The 21,326-nt window shown below is 35.5% G+C and overlaps 7 protein-coding genes across 9 annotated transcripts; 2 read left to right on the top strand and 5 right to left on the bottom strand.

Moving 5' to 3' along the window:
• Positions 1-90: 90 nt before the first annotated feature.
• Positions 91-2,133, bottom strand: LOC103858945 (transcription factor DYT1). Of its 2 annotated transcripts, XM_009136407.3 has the most exons (3): positions 1,881-2,133; positions 1,591-1,788; positions 91-1,518 (listed from the first exon to the last, which is right to left on the bottom strand). In XM_009136407.3, the coding sequence occupies exons 1-3, from the start codon at positions 2,067-2,069 to the stop codon at positions 1,255-1,257; spliced, it is 651 nt and encodes a 216-aa protein (XP_009134655.1). In that variant the 5' UTR covers positions 2,070-2,133; the 3' UTR covers positions 91-1,254. The 2 variants fall into 2 exon arrangements, with proteins under 2 accessions (XP_009134655.1, XP_033137313.1); XM_033281422.1 differs by having other exon boundaries at positions 91-1,788.
• Positions 2,134-2,241: 108 nt separating this feature from the next.
• On the bottom strand, positions 2,242-3,381 carry LOC108871124 (subtilisin-like protease SBT3.12). Its single transcript, XM_033286769.1, is given in 3 exon segments — positions 2,242-2,905; positions 2,907-2,971; positions 3,174-3,381. Coding segments are annotated over 3 exon segments (888 nt in total). The 3' UTR covers positions 2,242-2,290.
• A 1,115-nt stretch (positions 3,382-4,496) lies between these two features.
• LOC103858936 (pentatricopeptide repeat-containing protein At4g21300) lies at positions 4,497-8,590 on the bottom strand. The gene is made up of 2 exons (XM_009136395.3): positions 5,530-8,590; positions 4,497-5,416 (listed from the first exon to the last, which is right to left on the bottom strand). The coding sequence occupies exon 1, from the start codon at positions 8,066-8,068 to the stop codon at positions 5,531-5,533; it is 2,538 nt and encodes an 845-aa protein (XP_009134643.1). The 5' UTR covers positions 8,069-8,590; the 3' UTR covers positions 4,497-5,416; position 5,530.
• On the top strand, positions 4,687-5,546 carry LOC103858928. Its single transcript, XM_009136384.3, has 3 exons — positions 4,687-4,882; positions 4,967-5,172; positions 5,256-5,546. Exons 1-3 carry the CDS (start codon positions 4,784-4,786, stop codon positions 5,455-5,457), a joined length of 507 nt encoding a protein of 168 aa, XP_009134632.1. The 5' UTR covers positions 4,687-4,783; the 3' UTR covers positions 5,458-5,546.
• Positions 8,591-8,827: 237 nt separating the features above from the next.
• LOC103858917 (oxygen-evolving enhancer protein 3-1, chloroplastic) lies at positions 8,828-9,898 on the bottom strand. The gene is given in 3 exon segments (NM_001302048.2): positions 8,828-9,122; positions 9,200-9,495; positions 9,580-9,898. Coding segments are annotated over 3 exon segments (684 nt in total). The 5' UTR covers positions 9,869-9,898; the 3' UTR covers positions 8,828-9,023.
• Positions 9,899-12,608: 2,710 nt separating this feature from the next.
• LOC103858901 (sulfite exporter TauE/SafE family protein 5) lies at positions 12,609-15,817 on the bottom strand. 2 transcript variants are annotated; one of them, XM_009136355.2, is made up of 5 exons: positions 14,660-15,817; positions 13,714-14,565; positions 13,501-13,635; positions 13,272-13,421; positions 12,879-13,187 (listed from the first exon to the last, which is right to left on the bottom strand). In XM_009136355.2, the coding sequence occupies exons 2-5, from the start codon at positions 14,458-14,460 to the stop codon at positions 12,879-12,881; spliced, it is 1,341 nt and encodes a 446-aa protein (XP_009134603.1). In that variant the 5' UTR covers positions 14,461-14,565; positions 14,660-15,817. The 2 variants fall into 2 exon arrangements, with proteins under 2 accessions (XP_018508181.1, XP_009134603.1); XM_018652665.2 differs by lacking the exon at positions 14,660-15,817 and having other exon boundaries at positions 12,609-13,187; positions 13,714-14,460.
• LOC103858893 (cysteine-rich receptor-like protein kinase 27) lies at positions 15,375-20,079 on the top strand. The gene is given in 13 exon segments (XM_018657218.2): positions 15,375-15,406; positions 15,747-15,810; positions 15,813-16,020; positions 16,023-16,394; positions 16,397-16,522; positions 16,593-16,660; positions 16,662-16,716; positions 16,811-16,945; positions 16,948-17,113; positions 17,115-17,180; positions 17,266-17,413; positions 17,508-17,520; positions 17,523-20,079. Coding segments are annotated over 13 exon segments (1,722 nt in total). The 3' UTR covers positions 17,792-20,079.
• The last annotated feature ends 1,247 nt before the right edge of the window (positions 20,080-21,326 follow it).

The following is a 21,326-nucleotide window of genomic DNA, read 5'->3' as shown; positions in this document are numbered from 1 at the left end:
AAAAGATGGACCAGTAGACAAATTATATTTTTAATTTTAAAAAGAAAATAAACATCACTTGGGCTAACCTACTACTCCCTTTGTTTCTGAAAAATATTATTTTAACATTTTACTTTACATAAAAATGTTATTTTAGAATTCAATTCAATTTTAACTTAATATTCTATTTGTGTCATTATAAATGTCATTTACAATTTTTACATACGAATTAAGAAAATGATTAAATTTTCAGTTTTATTCTTATTTAATGCATTCTTTTATTTGATTTTGTTAATTAATGAGTTAAAAAATAAAGATAAAAATTTGAAAAAAATATTTAATATTTACCTTAAAAATATAAAACGACACTTATAATGAATGTAAAAGAAAACTAAAATGACATTTAATATGAAACAAAGAAAATATTAATTATAAATACATTGATTATATAAATAATTTTATTCATTTTTAATAATATTGGTTGAATAATTGTAATTAATAAATATTTAAATGCATTTAATCATTTTCCTTAATTTGCACGAAAAATTTAAAAAGTGGGCCAACTCGAATTTGGCACATTTATAATAAAGCCCTGTTGTAGAACTTGGCCCATTTTTGGGTCGAACCCACGATTAATGGTAAAAAGTCTGATAGTTTCTATAAGAAAAAAATAATTAGTATTATAATTATTGGCGTTCCAAAGAAAATAAAATAAAATTAGTATTATAATTATATATTTACCTTTTAAGTTTCTTAGAATAATATAACCAATTATCATATGACAAATATGTACTTAAGGTTCTTTAGGATATCTTACATACTAAATGAGAAATTAACTCTCTCCTCTTTCATCAGTTTTCATTAATTTTTTATGTTTTTACGTTGAGATACACCTCCTGTTTTGAGAAATTTGTTCACAAGTCATTCATTCTCCTTCAGAATTCATACCCTCTTACATAAGTTCCGTATTAGATTCCAAATGATTAATCACATTCTTATAGATCACAACAAATTTCTAAGAAACTGCAACAATCTATGTTTATCACAGGTCACAGCATCACATGAAAATGAAAAGAGAAGCCTCTGGACTAACTAGAAGATTCAATCAACAGTGGACTAAGGCAGAAACAGAGGCTAATTAACAACATTTTGCAGAAAAACAAATGAGATACGATGAAGCTCTGTTTCATCTGAATCATTTCACATTAAACTAGGATTAAAAATTGTAAATCAAGGGAAATCATTATTAGCTCGAAAATTTCCAAGATGTATCACTCATGGATTGCTTCTCATGACTTCCAACAGAAAGTCCTTTGTCTGTTCAGGATCAACAGAGTCACCATCACATAGTCCCTGAAGTATCTGAACAGAGGAACAAATAATAATTGCTCCATTTGAAGTAGCTAGAGTAATGTCAATGATCTCAAATCCCAACAGGCACATAACCTCCATGAATTTAGTAAAGATCCCAGGTCTCTTCTCTGTTGTGATCTTTAACCAAAACTTCCTCTTCCCAATCTTACAAAACTGCACATTCTCCTGTCCAAAAATAACAAAAATCATCAAGAAAGATAAAAAAAGAATCAAGAACCGACTGATAAATAAAAAAACCTCGATTCCCATTTTCTTCATCTCCACTTTCAAATCAATAGCTTCAACTTCAGGTTTTATAGTATGAACCGTTTGTTGTTCATAAATCTCAAGAGGAGTTTCTTCCATTTCATGAAGCTTCTCTGTAAGATTCTGAACAATCTTTTGAAGCTCTCCTATGTAAGTAATCGCATCTTCAACAATACTCGCTTTAGTCATCTGGATAACAACAAAAAACAAAAACTACAGCTATCATCACCAAAACACACACACACACAAAATAAATAAAAATATAAGATTGTGGAATTTACGTTTGTGACAATTGGAACATGAGATCGCAGAGCCATAAGCCGACCATGTAGCTTCTCTCTTCTACGTCTCTCAGCTTCAAGATTTGGCGATTTGAAGCTTTCATTGACTTCATCTTCTTCCTTCTCTTTCCTTACTTGTCTCCTACGGCTAATCTTCACCGGTTCTTGAAATTTGTTTCCTCCTCCCATTATTTTTCCTTTCTTCTCTGATAATTTTCAGACAGAAGTGTTTCTTTTCTTCTTTATGGTTAAAAGGCATGAGTTATATAGCTGCTTCTCATGTTAAGAGAGAGAGAGAGAGAGAGAGAGAGAGAGAGAGAGAGAGAGAGAGAGAGAGAGAGAGAGAGAGAGAGAGAGAGAGAGAGAGAGAGAGAGAATCTTAGTCTCAGTTTGTTATTATTGATGTGGTTTCAGTTAGAGTCAAAGAAAGAGAATATGATTACATTTCCTATTATTTGTTTATTTTTTTTATAAAAAAAAGATAAAAGAAAACAAAATAACATTTTATGACGCACTTGAGGAAACTTGTTTATCAAGGCATCGAAAACGAGTCCTACCAGACAAAGGAATGACAACATTTCGAGTACCATCAGTCCAAGTGAAGCTACCATAGAAGTAACCAGTTCACTCTTATGACTCCTCGCAACCCTAACTTTAAACCCAAGTTTCTTCGTGCTGTTGTTAAACACTAGAGTCTCCGGTTCAACAGCAATCTTCACACCTTCCGGAGCCTCGACCACGGCTCTATAAACCGAGTCCACAGGTCCAACGTTAGTCACCGTTCTCGTGACAGTCACTTCTCCGTTAAGGTTTGGAATCGTGATGGCTGGATAGTTAACGTCAAGAACAGACGGTAAGGGAGACGAGCATTTTATGGGTTTTCCGGTGAGTACAGTGATTGCAGCATCATTGTAACCAGAGGCGCAGAAGTAGAAGATGTAATCATCGAAGTTCATGTCGTAAACTAGTCATGGATCTTTGGCTCTTTCCACGTTCACGAGTCCTGCACCATAATCAAATGGATATATCTGCCAGTTTCCTTGGTAACCCTTCCGCAAAAATCGATTCCCAGAATGGATCGGTCTTCCACTCTACAACAAAAATAAGAAACCGCAAGATTTAGAAAATGACTTTATATATTAAGTATATAGTCTCATATCGGAAGTTGGAAGAAATCCTTTGTAATAAGGATCAGTCTTTTATCACCAATTAATTTTAAGTTGGAAGTTCATGTAACGTAATATCTTTTTTTTCTTTTTAGGTGCGGAGAAAGAGGGTTTCGTTTCCAAGAACCTGTAGTCATGATAGCTGATTTTAAAGCAGCAGGATACCAGTCAGGGTGTAAAGATTTGAGTAGTACGACGATTCCGGCGGCAACAGGTGTGGCAACGGATGTTCCTTGAGTTATAGCGAAATCTGATTGGTATTCCTGGTTGTCATTAATGTCAGCTGATAGAAGCAACACACCAGGGGCTACGATATCAGGCTGCAACGTTAACATACAGCCTTGTTGAAACGACAGTCAAGATTCCAAAACAAATGTTTTGGAAGAAGAAGAAAAACCTTGAGAATGACAGTCAAGACAAATGTTTTGAAAAGTGCACTAGGAAGAAGAAAAGAAAAACCTAAAGATTACCATAAACCTGAAATTTATGGTAATCTTTAGTTGCAATAACTTTGGAATCAGATAAATTTTTTTCATATTAAATAAAAATAATATCATCATTACAAATGTAATTTTTGTTAGAATTAGAATATTATAACAAATCCTTGTTTTACTTTTTTCATTGTTTTTCATCTTTTATTACTTTTTTATTTGAAAAAAAAAACAAATTTTTGCCTTCCGGTTCCGTCATCGATCTGACTTGTGTTCTTCATGTAGCATTCGGTGAATGACATATTTATCAAAAGATATTACAGAAAAGTTTCTACAAGAAAAGTAAAGGGTATAGTTAGAGAAACCGTGTTCTGTAATCATAGCTTATAAGAGAATCAACTGATTCTGCTATTGCTCAAATGTCTCAGTTAGTGAAGCTCTAAATCACACCAAGAACAGCAAGCCCTACCTGCAATATTACTTTACTAGGTTGTATTCATGCTAAGAGATTTACCAAACGGAGACCACAGAAAGATCCCATATCACACTAGTCTCATAAATGTATACTTTCTTACAGCATAAAAGAAACACATAACATCAGACATGTCATCAACGCCTTCTCGTGCTTTGCAGAATCCGTTACTCTTTTGACGTTAGCCACGACATGGACAACGAGACGTGATTAGCTTTGTCTAAAGCTTGTTTATTTGGCCCATTCAGCCCATTTTAATGTATTGGATCAAAGCAACTGAAAGACACATATTTGGGGAGAACTAAGCGTTTAAAACCGCAAAAGTTTTTTCTTCTTTGCTTGGCTGCTTTGTCAAGAATCCGAATATTAAAAAGTTTTTCAAATATTAACATGGAAGGGAGGAATAAAGAACACAAATACAGTTAAGCAATTGGCCAAAAGAGATCTTTTTGAGGACATGGCCATTAATAAATTTTCATTAGTGCCTCGAAAAATGTGTAGATTTTATCTGGAATAATAAGTTTTGTGCATTATTTGTCCTTTAAAATACTTTAAAAGTTCAAATATCAATGGAAAAGAAGTTTTTACATCAAGGATCACAGCTAAACTTGTATTCTCTAACGTGATGTTTAGTAAAAATGCAAGAAAGGAAACTTATGTTCTACTTTATTCTTATTCCATCCAACCTAGAGAGTGTAAAGCTTAAAACTCTATCTGCCCATAAATACAAAGGGCAAGTTTCTACTTCAACAACAACAACAACAACCATTTCTGCTTCTTTGTTTGCTGCTAAGAACTTGTTTCATTGAAGATCAAAAGCTGTAAGAGGAAAAAATGTCAAGGAATGTAGGGTTCTTCATCTGCATCTTGATCCTAGCCATGGATGTTTCAGCTGGCATTCTCGGCATTGAAGCCGAAGTTGCTCAGAATAAGGTACACTACATATTTACATACAGAGACAAACCCAAGACTCACAGTAGTTGTAGATTTTGCTAATTTGCTTATTTGGAGATGCAGGTGAAGCATTTGAAGATGTGGATATTCGAGTGTAGAGACCCAAGTCACACCGCCTTCAACTACGGCTTAGCTGCATGTATCCTTTTGGTGTTAGCCCATGTAACGGCTAATTTTCTAGGTGGATGTCTCTGTGTTGTGTCAAGACAAGACCTTGAAAAATCCTCTGCCAACAAACAGCTCGCCGTGGCTTCTCTGATATTCTCCTGGTAAGCCCAAACACTACATAAACAGAACAAAGTGTGAATCCTTTTTAATATGACTCAAGATCCTTTCTCTGTATGTCTCTCAGGATCATACTGGCAATTGCATTCTCCCTGTTGATCGTAGGGACGATGGCAAACTCAAGATCGAGGAGAGGTTGTGGGATTTCACATCATCGGGTTCTGTCCATAGGAGGAATCCTCTGTTTCATTCACGGCCTTTTCGCTGTTGCTTACTACATCTCTGCAACTGCTTCAACACGAGAACAGACACACACAGGCCATGCTTGAATAAAAATTTGTAGACCACTTTTTTATAAACTTAACCCAATGTTTAAATCTGACAAAGAGATATATATATACCTTATACGTTGTTTGCATCTACCATTCCTTTCTCTACTGGACTTAGTTTTCTCGATGAATGTGGATGCATTGGAAGGTAAGGCTGTGGAACATAGCCTTCTAGCTTCAACTCTTCGAGAAGTGAGTTTAGTAAAGAATGCATATGTGAATAGTCACGATGATTTTCATCGCCGGAGACAAACGAATGGTTTGTTTTGTTGATTTCGATCCAACTAGTACCGGGGACTTTCTCAACTCCTCTCTCTTTCATTATACTTCTTGCTTTTGTCACACCTCCCCATTCACCAGCATCAGCATGTGCATTCGAAATCAAAACATAATAACCAGAGTTCCACGGATCCAATTCCATTAACCTGCTCGAAGCAACTTTAGCAAGCTCCACATTCTTGTGAAGCCGACAGGCTCCAAGTAACGTTCCCCAAACTCCTGCATCTGGAGCAAACGGCATTCCCTTAACGGTTTCGTAAGCTTCGTTTAACCGACCAGCTCGTCCAAACAGATCAACGAGGCAAGCGTAGTGCTCCTGCTGCGGTTGGATTCCGTAATCTTCAGTCATTGCTCTGAAGAAACGAACTCCTGTATCGACATCTCCAGCGTGACAACAAGAAGATATCATCTCAAGAAACGTGATTTGATCAGGACGTACTCCGTTGTCTTCAACCATTTCACGAAACAGACGGAGAGAATCTTTTAGCCTCCCGTGGTTTCCATACGCAGCGATGATGGTGTTCCACGAAACGATGTTCTTCTCTTCCATCCTCTCGAACACGTTCATTGCGGATTCAAGGTTTCCGCATTTAGCATACATACCTATCAACGTACTCTCGCTATACACATCAGAAGCAAGTGAACAACGCTTTATCATGAAACAGTGAATAGCCTTCCCACAGCTTTGTGAAGCTACGCTGGCACAGGCAGAGAGAACACTTGAGATACTCACACAATCAAAACCGATTCCTGAAACTCCCATCTGACGGAAAACATCAATAGCTGCACTCGGATCATCGCTCTGAGCGCAGCGTGTGATCATTGAGTTCCACGAAACAATATCCTTCTTAGAGAGTCTCCTAAAGATCTCATGAGCAAGATCCATTCTTCCACACTTAGCATACATGTCGATAACAGCGGATCCAATATTGCACCTCTTGTCGAAACCGTTCTTGATGATGAAACCGTGAAGCTCCCTCCCGAGTTTCAATGCCAACAAACCGCCAATAACCGGTAGAATAGAGACCAGAGTTATCTCATTTGGACATATTCCTACATCAACCAGCCGCCTAAACATCTCTAACGCGTCCGTAATCAAGCCGTTATGCAAATACCCAGAGATCATTGCAGTGTACACAACAACATCTACTGAGTTACACTGTCTGAATATCTTTCGCGCCGTTGAAACACCTCTACACTTGAAATATGCATCAATAAGAGCACTCGTTAAAAAGACATCTAACGGTACGCTACGTCTCACGATATAACAATGGATTTGCCTACAATGCTCAAGGCTTTCAAACCTAGAGACTGATGGAAGCAAACTAGAAAATGTAATAGCATCAGGTAAGACACCAGAAGATACCATCTCAGAGAAACAAACTAAGCTTTCTTCCATCATCCCACTCTGAACATATCCAGATATCATGCAGTTCCACGTCACCGTATCACCACGAGACATCATCCGAAACAACTTACACGCATCATCAAACCTCCCGCATTTCGAATACATAGACAGAAGCGAGTTTTTGATCGAGCCTTCAAATTCAAAACCAGAAACAAACGCTAGACCATGAAGCTGAACTCCGAGATCAGTCAACGACTTAGAGGCACACACCGATAAAACACAATCAAAAGTAACAACATTTGGACTAATCTCATCCATCCTCATCGCACTAAACCCTTTCACAACACTATCTAAATCTCCACACTTGGCATACCCGTTAAGCATCACATTCCATATAACACAGTCTCTCTTCCCTACTTTACCAAACAACTCACTCGCGACATCGATCTTTCCATACTCAAGGTAAGCTTTGATCAAAGAACTCGCCACAAACTCGTTACACTCCATCCCACGACAATAAACCGTGTCTTTGAGAAACTCAACCCCTCTGAGATTCTTCAGAGCAACACAAGCTTTAATCAAACAAGGGAAAGTGGATACGTCAGGACTAACTCCAAACATTATCATCTTGAAGTAAAAAGACAAAGCTTGATTCATTAAACCAACTCGAACGAAGCTGGTGATGATCGAGTTCCACGGCCTGATGCTGCCACGTGGCAAATCAAGTCTGTGAAACATTTTACCGCAGTCTGAAAAGCTTCCACACATTGCGTACATCCCTAAGATCCTCTCGTCGGTGTAGGTGTCGCCGGAGATTTTGTTTAGGATTAGAAAGGCGTGGACTTGCTTGCCTTGACGAAGGAGAGTTGGGTTAGAGCAGGATTGGAGAAGTAATGTGAGGCGACGAGGGAGAGATTCTCTGAGTAATTGAGACGAATGTCGGATTGGCGGAGAGAACCGCTTAGCGACGGAGGAGATACTCATAGCCGGAAGCTCTATCACTGTTTGCTTCCGATCAGCAAGGACAGGTAGTTAGAATAGTACGAAGAGGAGAATCAAGGGATAATTAAACTCGTCATCGGGAACTCACTGAGTCAGCGAGTGACCGCCGATAACGACGGAGAAGTGGCGCGCGGTGGATTAGGGTAGAGGAAGAAGTATAGTACAATACAAACAAACACATATGACATGAAAAATGAGAGATGGGCCTCTGAGCCCGCACTATTCAGGCCCAATTAAAGTTATATCACTGACATTGACTTCATAATCTGCTCTAATCTAATCACACAGGATTAAGCTAGAAGTAGACAAATTTCATCGACAAGTCTTGTTTAACTACAGAACTAACATACGTTTTTTAAAAGAAATGTACGATTTTAATTTAAATTTAATATTTATGATTTAACATATTGCACATCTTTATAAATTTAACCTGGTGGAGTATGATTTAAAGAAATTTACAATTTAAATTTAAATTTAGTATTTATTTGGTGGATGCAAAGCAAATGCATACACAAGAAATTTACCATTGTTTTAAGGGTAGGAACTTGAAATTGTTTGATTTAAAGAATGCAGCATTGAAATGGTTAACCAGGCTTAAAACTACACAACTAACATATGCTTAAGAATAAGTTCAAAAAAAAAAAAACATATGCTTAAGAAATGTACGATTTGAAATTAAATTTAATATTTATGATTTAACATACTGAACATCTTATAAATTGAATCAGATGGAGTATATAATTTAAAGAAATGTATGATTTATATCAAATTTAATATATTTGGTGGAGGCAAAGCGAATGCATACACAAGAAATTACCAATGTTTTGAGGTAAAAACTTGAAACACAAATTCGGATTCAGGGATTTTGAGTTTTAAGTACTCAGGAAACAAAAATCAAGAGACGATAGATTTACAAAGAATGCAAGCATTGAAATGGTTAACCAAGCTTGGCAAGAACATCGTTCAAAGTAGAGACAGTCTCTGAATAGTACTTCTCAGCATCAGGAGTACTCTTCTTCTTCGCCGCATAATCCAGCTACAAAACATAATCAATCATTAACAAACATAAGCTTATGAGTGAGGCCTTAATGAGACGTTAGGTGAGAAACTCACATTGTTGATGGTATCAAAGAGCTTTCCAGTGAGCTCCTTGAGTGACTTCTTCTCATCCTTGGATTTGGAGGAGATGATTGTGTTAAGATCATAACGAAGATAAGAAGCCCTTAGACGGAGATCGTTCTGAACATACGGCCAAGCTTTCTTGTCGATCAGTGACTTCACATTCACAATCTCCTTCGCAGATTCTTTGGCTCTAGCTACAGCTTCCGTCGGTGGCAACGGCTGTAAATAAAACCTTTCCTTCAACGCAAGTTTCAGATCTCTTGCTTGGTCTGAGTTATCCGTCCCAGCTGCGCTCACAGACAAAACACACATTGTTATCTACTGTCTATGTCCTATGATGTCACTAGTCCTTATCAGTTTAGTGAACTTACGAAGGCCACCGGAGGGAGGTGGAGGAGGGCCGATCTTGATCGGAACAGCGTCGGCGAGGACAGCCTGAACAAACGAGCCACCGGCTAAACCGGCGGCCACGAGACCAATCACAGACCTTCGAGTAGTCTCCGGCGCCGCCTCGCTCTGTTGAGCTCTGACGACAAGTCCAGACCTTTGAGGCACCGTCACTCTTCCGGTTACGTTGAGACGGCTAGAGCCGTTGATCTTCACGCTTCCTTCGAGAACGGCAGGAGATGTGACACGTAAGCCAACACCCATCGAAGCCATTTTTTTTTTTTGTTTCTTAGAGACGAAAGTTGATGTGATGATTATTGGTTGTGAATATATGGTTGGCTGGTTTCGTTTTCGGACAAAGAACACCTTATCTGCACTTTCGAGTATTCGGATATGGTTTTAACCACTGGTTTACAGCCACGTGTCATCGTAGTCTTCCCTTGTGTCTGGCCATGCTGGATTGAGATTAAAACAGTATGGGCAAATGGGCCCACTATTTTAGTTCATCGGCCCAAATAAACCTGATGCTTTTGAAAATTTTATAGAGAAAACAACCATTTAAAACCTTGAACTTTCAAATTAAACCCAAAAAGACATTCAACTTATGTTTGAGCCAAAAAAATCATCAACTTTCAAATATTGGTTATTTTAATTCTGATATTTTGTTGACTCGGCCGTTTAAGAAATCCGAATAGTCAACTGTTAAAATCAATTAAAACTAAACGTCTATTAACTATCTAAACAATATTATTTTTATAAAACTGATTAAAACATTGATTAAATGACGTCTTTTTGCTTCTAGAAACACTCAAATCATCTCTTCCGCAAAACTAGAGCCCCAAATCAACTTCATCTTCTTCATTTTGATCTCGCGAAAGAGATGTTTTAAGTGTTTTAGAAGAAAACAAAACCTCGGTTGATCAATGTTTTAATCGATTTTTAAAATGATATCGTTTAGAGAGTTAACATACATTTATTTTTAATCAAATTTAACGGTTGAACAAAATATGAAGTTTAAAATAACCAATATTTGAAAGTTAGTGATTATTTTGGTTTAAACATGAGTTGAAGGTTTTTTTGGCTTTAATTTGAAAGTTTGAGATTTTAATGGCTGTTTTCTCAAATTTTAGATCAGAACTTTTGTGCTCAAAAACATTTCTCTTGTGGGTTTTGACACAACTCTCTTCTACTGTAACCTCTTAAAACTGGTTTACTAACATTTATTTTGAAACTATATGATTATGGAACATCTTGTTGACTTAGCAATGTAGCTTTCTCTATGTTTCATTTGCTTACAGAACATTACACTTAACACAGGACTACAAAACACCAGCAGCTACTTAACCGTGACATATAACCTGTTGCTTCCAGTCAAGATTGTAACTATAGGTACATTCATCGACTCTAGCTCCTGAATATTTCTCCCCAATCGCTGTTTCAAATGGCTGATTCATCTTCAATCCTAATCGAAAATCAAATTTACCAGATCTGAAGCTTGATAGTCATGAAATCAATCAATGGTTTCTAAGATAAGAAAAGCGATCATATCGTTTGGCGAACCTTTTAAGAATTGTTACGAGTACTCAGATTCAGAAGCATGAATCAATCGCGATCGCTTTTGTGTGAGAGATGATAGACGACGAGGGAATCAAAGCGTTTTAGAGAGGTTCGTAGTCTATTCGGAAAATACTGATACCCCCTGTGTTTTAGAGAGGTTCGTAGTTTATTTTGTGATTTATTAATTTTCAATAAATGTTAAATACTTAAATGGGAAATTATCTCAAATAGCATTTTTTAAGTTTTGTCACAAAAATAGCACTCAAAAAATAAAATGACCAAAATAGACCCTTTTTATTTTGAAAATTTTAATATTTCTTTTTTTATTTTTTGAAATTTGAAACCATATCCCAAAACTCCACCCCTTAACTTTAAACTCTAAGTCTAGATTAGTTAAGCCTTGATATAAGTGCATATTTATCCTTTAATAAAACTTATTTTGGTCATTTTTTTCTTTGATATCTATTTTTGTGAAAATAAACTAAAAATGGTTATCTAAGGGAATTTCTCTACTTCTTAAATCATCTGTAATTCGTTAAACTCAATGAATTTTTCTTGAAGGTTAGGCAATTGATTGTTATTGATCTTTCTAAATAAAGGCAAGCTAGATGATTCTCACTCACAACTGCTTTAGTTTTTCATGAGGTAGTAATAATATGTTAGGCTATACAAAAGTTTGAATCAGACAAAGCCTAAACAGTTAATAACACTGTAAAAATTACATTATAAAAAAATCAATAACCGAGTGAGAACCGGGACTGTTAAATGTAAAACAGGCTTTGGAGAAAACAATTGAACCAACTTTACTGATTTCTATTTACTCTTGTCTGTGTCATCTTGACAAAGAATTTGACATTTTTCATGCATCATTTCAAAATCCAACTGATATTCTTTGGAGCCTGTTCGATGCAGTGAAGCTGGATCCATTTCTTGGCAGCTATAGTAAGTTAAGAAGCACCTTGTTTGTAGCACATAGTTCACGATTTGATAGAGGAATAACAACACTTCTCATTCTTTTGTGTGTCCACTTGGTAACACTGGCACATGACACGATTTTCAATTATGGCACGCAAGGAGCTCCTACGTATAGACACTATCAACTCATCATCTCCATTGAGCTTTGAAAAAAAAAGCAATAGATTCAGACGCAGTGAGATTCTGGTATGTTGAAGATCAACCAAAAGAGGCAGCTTTAATAAGTAAGAACATGCGTGGAGGCATTCACCTTTGCCGTGACCTTGTGAAAACAAAAACACAAACCACGGCTGAAACTTGTTAACCTTTTTTTTTTTTTTGATCAACTCTGAAACTTGTTAACCATCTATCCAAACTTGGTACAAAGCCCACTATTTTAGTTCATCGGCCCAAATAAACCTGATTAAAAGAATTCTCTTTTTTATTGGAACTTCACAAAACTGGTTTACTAACAGCCAGTAATCATTCGTGTTCATTTGCATACAGAACACTACAACTTAATACAAAAACTACAAAACATCAGCAGCCACTAAACTGTGACAAATAAGCTGTTGTTTCCAGTCAAGGTCTTCTTACTGTAGGTACATCCCAAAATTATTAAATTTTACAAAAAAACATATAAACATTACATTGCTCCAAATCTCCCTCTTACATAGAGATCAATTTAGAGCCTCTTAATGTTATAGAAAAAAAAAACAAGAAAAAGAAACCGATGATATTGTTTTGTGATTTAGGATCAGAAATAATATCTTTAACATGGCAGCTTGAACCCCATGTCCTTGCCTGCCACATAATCAGTCCATACATCAAGAGCTCCAAAGCTAGTCATAAGGACTGTGCTCAGAGACATCACTGTCCCTACAGAGAACACAATGATGGAAGCTCTTCCAAACTGAGCTACTGCCTTTTGAACCAAAACAAGACCGAGAAGCGAAGCAAAGAAGCAAATCAAGGAGAACAAGTAAGCTGCTTCAGTGTTTTGCATTCCAAGTAGCAGGTATTGAACTGCTGACATTGTTGCTGAGAAGAACACCATGAATGATGTTGTTGCTGCTGTTATCTGCACCATTTCATATGTTCAGTTAAAACACTTGCAGAAAAACAGAAAATTTGGTGAAACCATTTCTTTTTATTATAAATATACCTGTGGTGGTATCCCAGCTTGAAGAAGAAGAGGGCTTATAAGCATTCCACCACCAATACCGAATATACCACCCAATAAACCGGCTAAAAATGACATTACCGGGAACATAAACCTTGTGGACTGGTCTAGTCTTGTACCTTCTTGATCTTTCTGCTCATGTATAAGATAAACAATATTTTAATATTTGTCTGAAATATTCATCTCGTTTGTAGCTTGTTGTTGCGTTTACCTGATTGTTAGAGGATCTTTCTTGTAGACTTTCGGTTCTCGAAAGTGCAAGCTTTGTGAACACCAAAGCAAGAGGTATCTGAAGTGAAAGCAGAATCCAATACTCAACACCACAAGGCTTTATCGTTATGATTCCCTGCACATAACATCATACATAATCTGTCACTTCTTCTATAGCCAAACTGATAAAGTATCTATCAAATTTATAAAGTACCTTTCCATCTTTGTTACCACGAAGAAGATAAATGACAAAGAAAGACGCCCAAACAACGATCAAGACACCAAGTTTCGTCCATGGAGTCTTGTTTCTCTTCTCTTTAGCTTCAAGAAGAGGTGCTTTAAGACTCTTAGCATCCTCCTCTATCTCCCCTTGTCCTTTCTCTGGCCTCTCATGTCCTTTCCCTCTCGCAGTATCAGACTCGATTTTCCAGTACTTGACTCCGTTTCTACAAGTCTTCAAGCTAGACCAAGCGAGAAACACCGCGAAAAGAACAGTGATGAGCCACTCAGGCAAAACTCTGTTGCAGATAACACCAATACTCACACCAAGAAGCATACAAGGCTCGAGAAGCAAGGCTAAATCGTAGTCAAGCAATGCTTTACCGCCAAAGAGATTGCTGATCACATTGGCAATGGAACCACCGGTCACCATGAAAGCAGAGAAGCTTGAAGCTGTTTTCAAATCAAACCCCGCGACTATAGTCATGATTGGAATGAATAAACCTCCGCCTCCGATCCCACCTGCGCTGGAGATTAAGGCAGCCATGAAGCATAAGACTCCAGCCACAATGATTGCTGAAGATAGCTTGAGTTCTTGAGCGCTTGATTCTTTCAGAGAAGTTCTCCATAGTTGGACTTTGTGGAGAATTTTATGAGATGTTGGTTGGTTCTCTTCTTGTTGATCAGCGTTGATCGATAAAACACAAAGGAGAAGAAGGAGGAAAACGAAAAAGGTCTTCATTCTCTTTGTCTTAAAGATTGAAACTAATGTTTGCTTGTGATCTAATGAAGCATTGTTGTTGTTCTTTATATTGAAGGTTTCAAAAGAGTGGTGAGCACATTACATCTGCAAGTTGCTTTCGGATGAGTAGGCTGCAGCAAGTAATCTCATTGACTTAAGCATTAAACAATGTTATTTAAGTTTAGATTCGTTCATTTACCTGTGATCTGTGGCAATATTCACGCAAAGAACAGTTCTAAGTAGGAGAAGAAGAAGAAACAGTTGTCGTCTGAAACTGTATAATGTGTCAGGTATGTACGTTTTCGCTTTCAAAAAATTGTTTAAGAAGGGGACGAGAAAGAAAACGTCCCCTTGTGAACCTCATGGAACATGAATGAAAGACTTGGTAAGTCAAATAATAATTTATTTTGTATCTATCTATAAATAAATGTGGAAATATTTTAGTCCATAATTTGACTGAAGTTTATTAATGTTTCTATAACAAAAATTTTGAATTTTGAATTCCAAAAAATTGATTTATCAACAATTTTATTAAAAAATAACTCACACGAAATTAATAAAAATAGAACAGTTAAAACTGTTATACTTAAACCTTTATTAGAATCATTTATATAATACTTTTATAATTTATAATAGAATAATAAATTAGTGTAAGTAACTATAAATTAAACAGTTTTTTTTTTGAAAAAATAAATTAAATTAAACAGTTTTTAACCAAATGATTCTAATAAATGTTTTAAGTATAATCGTTTTTAACTGTTCTATTTCATTAATTTCTCGTGAATTATTTTTTATAAAATTGTTGATAAATCAATTTTTTCGGAATTCAAAATTCAAAATTTCTGTTATAGAAACATTAATAAACTTCAACTACAGTGACTAAAATTTTTCCACATTTATTAGTGAATCTACGAATGGGTTTAATACATTGGACCTTAATTAAACGGTAAATTAAGCCTGTTATGGGCCTTAAGAACAACTTATCAATTAAGCCTGTTAAAGGCCTTAAATAACAGCCTTTTTATCCACAAATTTTCCCGACGTGCATCATCAGTGCGTACACACGCATGTGATCAACTTTTTCTTCGTTTCAGACTTTAGTGCAAGACCCAACGTGTCTTAGTTGACATCTGATTTATACATTAAAAAATACAATTTGGTCAAAGGTTTCGAGAATAATGTAATAAGAAGACTGTCACTGTCACATTTTTATATGTACTCTGTTTCTCATTTATTTCTTCATCGTCCTTTCATTCAATGATTCCAAGGACTCTGCTTCAATAAAGTTTTTCCGTGTTATTCTTTATCTTGATTTTTCTAACCACTCACGAACACCAAAACGTCACGTTCACGTTCACACCTTTTGCTTCAACGAAGGACGCAACTTCACATCCAACACTTCGTATTCCATTAATCTAAACCGTTTGGTCTCTTCACTCCCCGATCTAACTCCAACCATCAACGGCTTCTACGACATCTCCATCGATTGCAAAGTCAACGCCATAGCTTTATGCAGAGGAGATCTCAAACCAAATCAAGATTGCATCAATTGCATAACAAACGAGCCAAACAGAACCTAGAAAGCTGTCCAAACATCGTGGAAGCTGATATATGGCTTGAAAAATGCATGCTTCGTTACACAAGTCGAACCATATTAGGTGAAATGGAGCCAGTTCCCTTTTATCACATATTAAGCAACGTTAGCGTGACGTACAAGGAAGGTTTCAGCAAGGGTTTAGGTGAACTATGGGATTCATTAGGGTCAAAAATAGTGGATGCGTATGAGATCAAAGAGGCTAAGTTTGCAGCAGGAGTGAAAGGAACAATCTATGCCTTGGCTCAGTGTACACCAGATTTGTCTAAATCAGATTGTAGAATCTGTCTTTCTCAGATCTTAGCTGGGGTTCCTACTTGTTGTGATGGCAAGTCAGGTGGATGAATCCAAGTTGCTAGTTTAGGTTTGAAGAGCATGTGTTTTTCGATCTTTCGGTTGTTTCAGAAGAGAAACCACCTCTTTCTCCACCTAACAATGACACCAAAAGAAGTGATCAAGGTAACACAAGTTAATCTGATGTCATCAAATGGGTTACATGTTTAGGTTTTATCTTTTGATTCTATGTTGTTACTTGCAGTAAACGGTTCTAAAACTCTGGTATTTGCCGTGATTCCCATTGTGACAATTGTCTTAGTTCTTATCTCTCTCTCTCTTTATCCACTTAATGAGGAGGAAGAAAAATCTAAAGGAAGAAGCTGAAAGTAAGTTTGTGAAGCCTAACTGACTATTCTTAAACCCTATTATTGATCTCCTTCTTACTAGTTACTTGTCCCGCAAGCGAATTTCAATCTGCAGATGAGATTGAGAGTACATACTCATTGCATTTTGATTTTGACACCATACGAGTAGCAAAAGATGATTTCTCTTTAATGAATAAGATTGGTGAAGGCGGTTTTGGGGCTGTCTACAAGGTTGATTCATCTTTACTATAATCTTCATTGCTCTGTTTCCAATCTCCATATTAACAAAGCGGCATTGCCTTGTCCTCATCATAGGAATCTCCCGGGGGTTGCTTTACCTTCACCAAGGCACAGAGTTTTCGATAATTCACCGTGTTCTCAAATCCTCCAATGTGCATTTAGAGGAACAAATGCATCCTTGGAATGGCAAGACAATTTGATTTTTATAAGACTCAAGCAACAACAAAAAGAGTTGTTGGAACTTAGTATGTCTAGTTACTCTCAAAACCAATTCAGCTAACAAAAGAAGACAAAAAAAAAATCAATCTCTCATCTTTCTTGTTTTTGTTGTGGATATATGGCTCCAGAGTATGCAATGCATGGTAGATTCTCTGCCAAAACAGATGTTTACAGCTTTTGATTTCTTGTTCTAGAGATCATTACAGGTAAAAGAAACAGTGGATTAGGTTTTAGTGAAGACACAGATCTCCCAACTTTCGTAAGTGCCAAGAAACACACAAATAAGGAACAACAAAATCAAACAAAAAAAAAGTGATTTATTCAGTAATGTTATGTCTCTATTTCGTCTGCAGGCATGGAAAAATTGGTTGAAGGAACAGCAGTGGACCTAATAGTTCATGTTCTTTTGAAATCTTACTCTAAGGAACAATCAATGCAATGCCTAGAAATTGCTTTCTCTTGTGTTCAAGAAAATCCTACAAAAAGACCAACAATGGATTCAGTTGTTTCCATGCTTAGCTCTGATTCTGAGCCTCTCCGACTCCCAAAGCCATCACAGCCTGGTTTCTTCAGAAGATCAATGTCGTTTTCGGTTTCTGTTAATGATGTTTCTCTCACAGATTTGTCTGGACGTTAAGAGTTGATTTGAAAGAATTTCAGTGACAACTTTTTATACAGCAAGATCCAATGAATGTGTAATAACTTGTGCGTTAGTGCACCTTTTTTAAGATGCTATAATGTTATAAAATTGTCTACACGTTAATTGTTGATTGTATAGATAGATTGTTATCAAGGAATAGAGACCGGTGGTGGTATTGGAAGTTAAGTCCACCGTTTCTCTATCTTAGAAACCGCTGATTGAGATAGGTCACAAGGTGATCAATTGTTTACTTTCTTGTTTTTTTGCAGATAGGTCACAATGTGATCATAGAAAACTGTTGCTTGCTTTGTGGTCAAGTCGGCATCGCTGGTTCAGTAACATACAAAATCTGAACCCTTTTTGGTTCCAGTGAAAGAGACAATTGTAAGACTCAAAAAGTCAAAAACATATTCCGTAGATTTGGTTACTATGTACCTTTGGGAGGACGTGATGCTGTTAGAGATCATGTCTCCATTGTATCCATGGTACTAAGAGGTTTTCACCGGTTTAAAAAAAAGAGGTTCTTGGTGTTGTTATGTTCACGTAAACCGCTTTTTGTGGTTTGGTTCGAACAAGAGGAAACCTGAATCATGAATCAGAGGTAATAAAACTGAGTACATGCAAATATGCAATGTAATTTGATCAGGGTTTCCGTTTGTTTTGTATGATGATTACATTTACAATCAGACGTATATCAATGTAAGAACACAAAGCTTAAAGCCAAATAAACAACTATCGAGTTAAGATTTGGTGTGAATTATGTACTGATTTTCATATTGAGGATGTATATAATACAAGTGAAAACTGTAGCTAAAGACATAATCCAACGGTCGATATACTGAATTGCTTTTGCCATATGAACATCTTAATTTATTTTCAGAAAAAGAAAGGACAGTGAAAAGAGAAGACAGAAATGTAGTTTTGTTTGGAATGTCTTCGATGAAGGACTTATTTTGTTTTTTACGTTAAGACCAACTTAACTGGTTTAAAACTTCAAAGTTTAAAAGTACAACAAGATGTGAATTATTGAGACTATATATTATAATCGTGTGTCTCTCTCTCTATGTATGAAGTTAGATATTTATTTTTATTGGGTAGTATTATTAGTATGGGACTATGGGTAATGGGTGCGTTGCATGTATTCAAAATTTCAAATGTATTTTAGCGAGACAGCTTCTCTGGCTGCAATTCATTAGTATGACACTCTCTTAAGCCTTAATCAATCAAATGCTTTTTCTTCTATTTTCTCTAATCTTCTTCCGTATATTTGCGGTCCACCATGTTTTTTTTTTCCTTTTCTTGCATGGTTTTATGGTAGTCACTAGTACTATTTTTTTCTGATGGTCAGTCCAAAAACTAATAATCTAAGGTAGAGAAGCTCAAATTGTATAACTCGAACCCAAAAGAAAATAATCTATTTTTTTCTTTTCAAGTGAGTCTTGGGTTAGTGATGCTTTCTAGGACAAATGTTATATTTCCTAGGACCCCTAATCGAAAATCTGATATTACTATAGTTGGATAGAACCACTTCAAGATATTAAATCAGTTTGAACAACATTTATAGCAACCTTGATGAAATGCGGATTGAAAAGCTCTAGTTTAGTGGATACACCAATATTTAGGCTTTGTTTCTTAAGCATAAGCATTTTTATCAAATTCGAATAAACACACAATATGAATTCATGATTGTGATTACTTATGATTAAAATTTATCTTACTGAAAGTAACTAAACCAGTTCCTCTGTAAACTATATAATTAAGAAACTGAATTTTTTATTTATTATAAGAATACATGTATCTTGTAGTATTTTGCAGTCATTTTCAGCTTTGGGTTTCTGTCAGGTCATCTTAGTTTTGATTAAAGCTGGAACATACAAAGCTCGGATGCATCCTAGTTTTTCTACTGAAATAATAAGACGAATCAAAACAATACGTAAAAATGCAAGCAACGTATAGAATAGACAGCGTATAAAGTATAAAGATGTAGACTACATATTTTTGAAAAGAGTTAACATGATGTTACCTAATAACTAAATGTGTTAAATCAAGTTTGAAACATTTTATACACACTTAGTTATTAAGTAACATTATATGAACCAATTGACTTCTACGTTCTTCTTCTATTTTCTATATAACATGTTCTAACAAAAAAAATCATCAACGTTTTATCATGAGACTCGAAATTAAACTGATAAAATCATTTCAAATAAGTCACACCTTTTACTTGTATTCAAAGTGTTTCATAAATGATTGCGGTTACAGCTTACAATCAACCGCTTTTCAAACTATACTTTTGGAGAAAAACAGAAGTAATAATTCACTTGTTTTCAGGAGTATAAAAATGTTTCAAACATGAAAAGATTAACATATAAAGCTGATAAGCAAATTCACATCTATGTTCTTCTTCTCTATTTCGATATAACATGGCTTTTGGGAGAAAATCAACAACTTTATCATGAGACACAAAACTAGACTGATCAAATCATTTCAAATAAGTCACACCTTTTACTTGTATTCAGTTGCTCAAAAAAAAAACTTGTATTCAAAGTGTTTCATAAATAGTTACGGTTACAAACTCCAATCAACTCTTTTAAAAATTAATACGTTTGAAGAAAAAATAGAAATAAATTATGTATAATAAAGAGTTAAAAATAATACGAGTATATTTCATATATCATGCTTATGTTCCAAATGTAATACGTGATACCATAACACTTGATTTCTTTGATCATTAATAAAATCAAATTTCGTGAAAAAGGAGTAGAGAACAATATCACACTTGCTAACTTGCATCTACCCTAAGTTTCTAAATGACTATTTGCTTTGCAACATACGAAAAAATATTATGCGAGGAGATAATGTGCTACTAGACAGTTCCTTTAGAAATATCTAATACCCATATATGCCTTCTGAATAACAGATATTAATTATTATTTTCTTTTTGTCTTTCTCAATTCTTGTAAATATTCTCATAAATACTTGATAACATATTTCATTATTTGTGATTTTTATACAAAAATGTCATATAGCTCGAGTCCTCTCCCTGTCGCCTATGTCTCTTATTTTTGTTTTCGGTTTATTATTATTTTTATTATCGCTCACAAGACCCCAAATTATCAAAGAAAATATCTTTGTATTCGAAAATTACTATTTACAGACTTTGGTAATTATTTAGGCGTGGTGAAAATTGTATCAAAAAAAGACATAGTACTTTTATTTTTACAGGGTTACCATTGCTTGGAGAAGACAAACTTATTAGGCTGCAAAAAAGAAAATGAAAGTTTGTGTTTGAGTGGTTTAACCACATGTACTCTGACGATTTAATGAAGTTGCGTTCTAAAAAAAACTTGGTGTTTGAAAACATCTATAATAATTTACTGTGGATTGATAGTTGCTGTATTTTCCAAAATGTTATTCTCATATTTAATAATATTCTTGATGTTGAATTATTTTAAAATTTAGCTATACGTAGGAAAATGAATTTAACAATTTTGAAATTACAACATAGAAGTATTAGCAAGGAATAAAATTA

This window comes from Brassica rapa, chromosome A01 (genome assembly GCF_000309985.2).
Source record: "Brassica rapa cultivar Chiifu-401-42 chromosome A01, CAAS_Brap_v3.01, whole genome shotgun sequence".
NCBI classification, from domain to species: domain Eukaryota; kingdom Viridiplantae; phylum Streptophyta; class Magnoliopsida; order Brassicales; family Brassicaceae; genus Brassica; species Brassica rapa.
The sequence above is the reverse complement of the archived record's forward strand: the minus strand, read 5'-3'. Positions and strand labels throughout refer to the sequence as shown.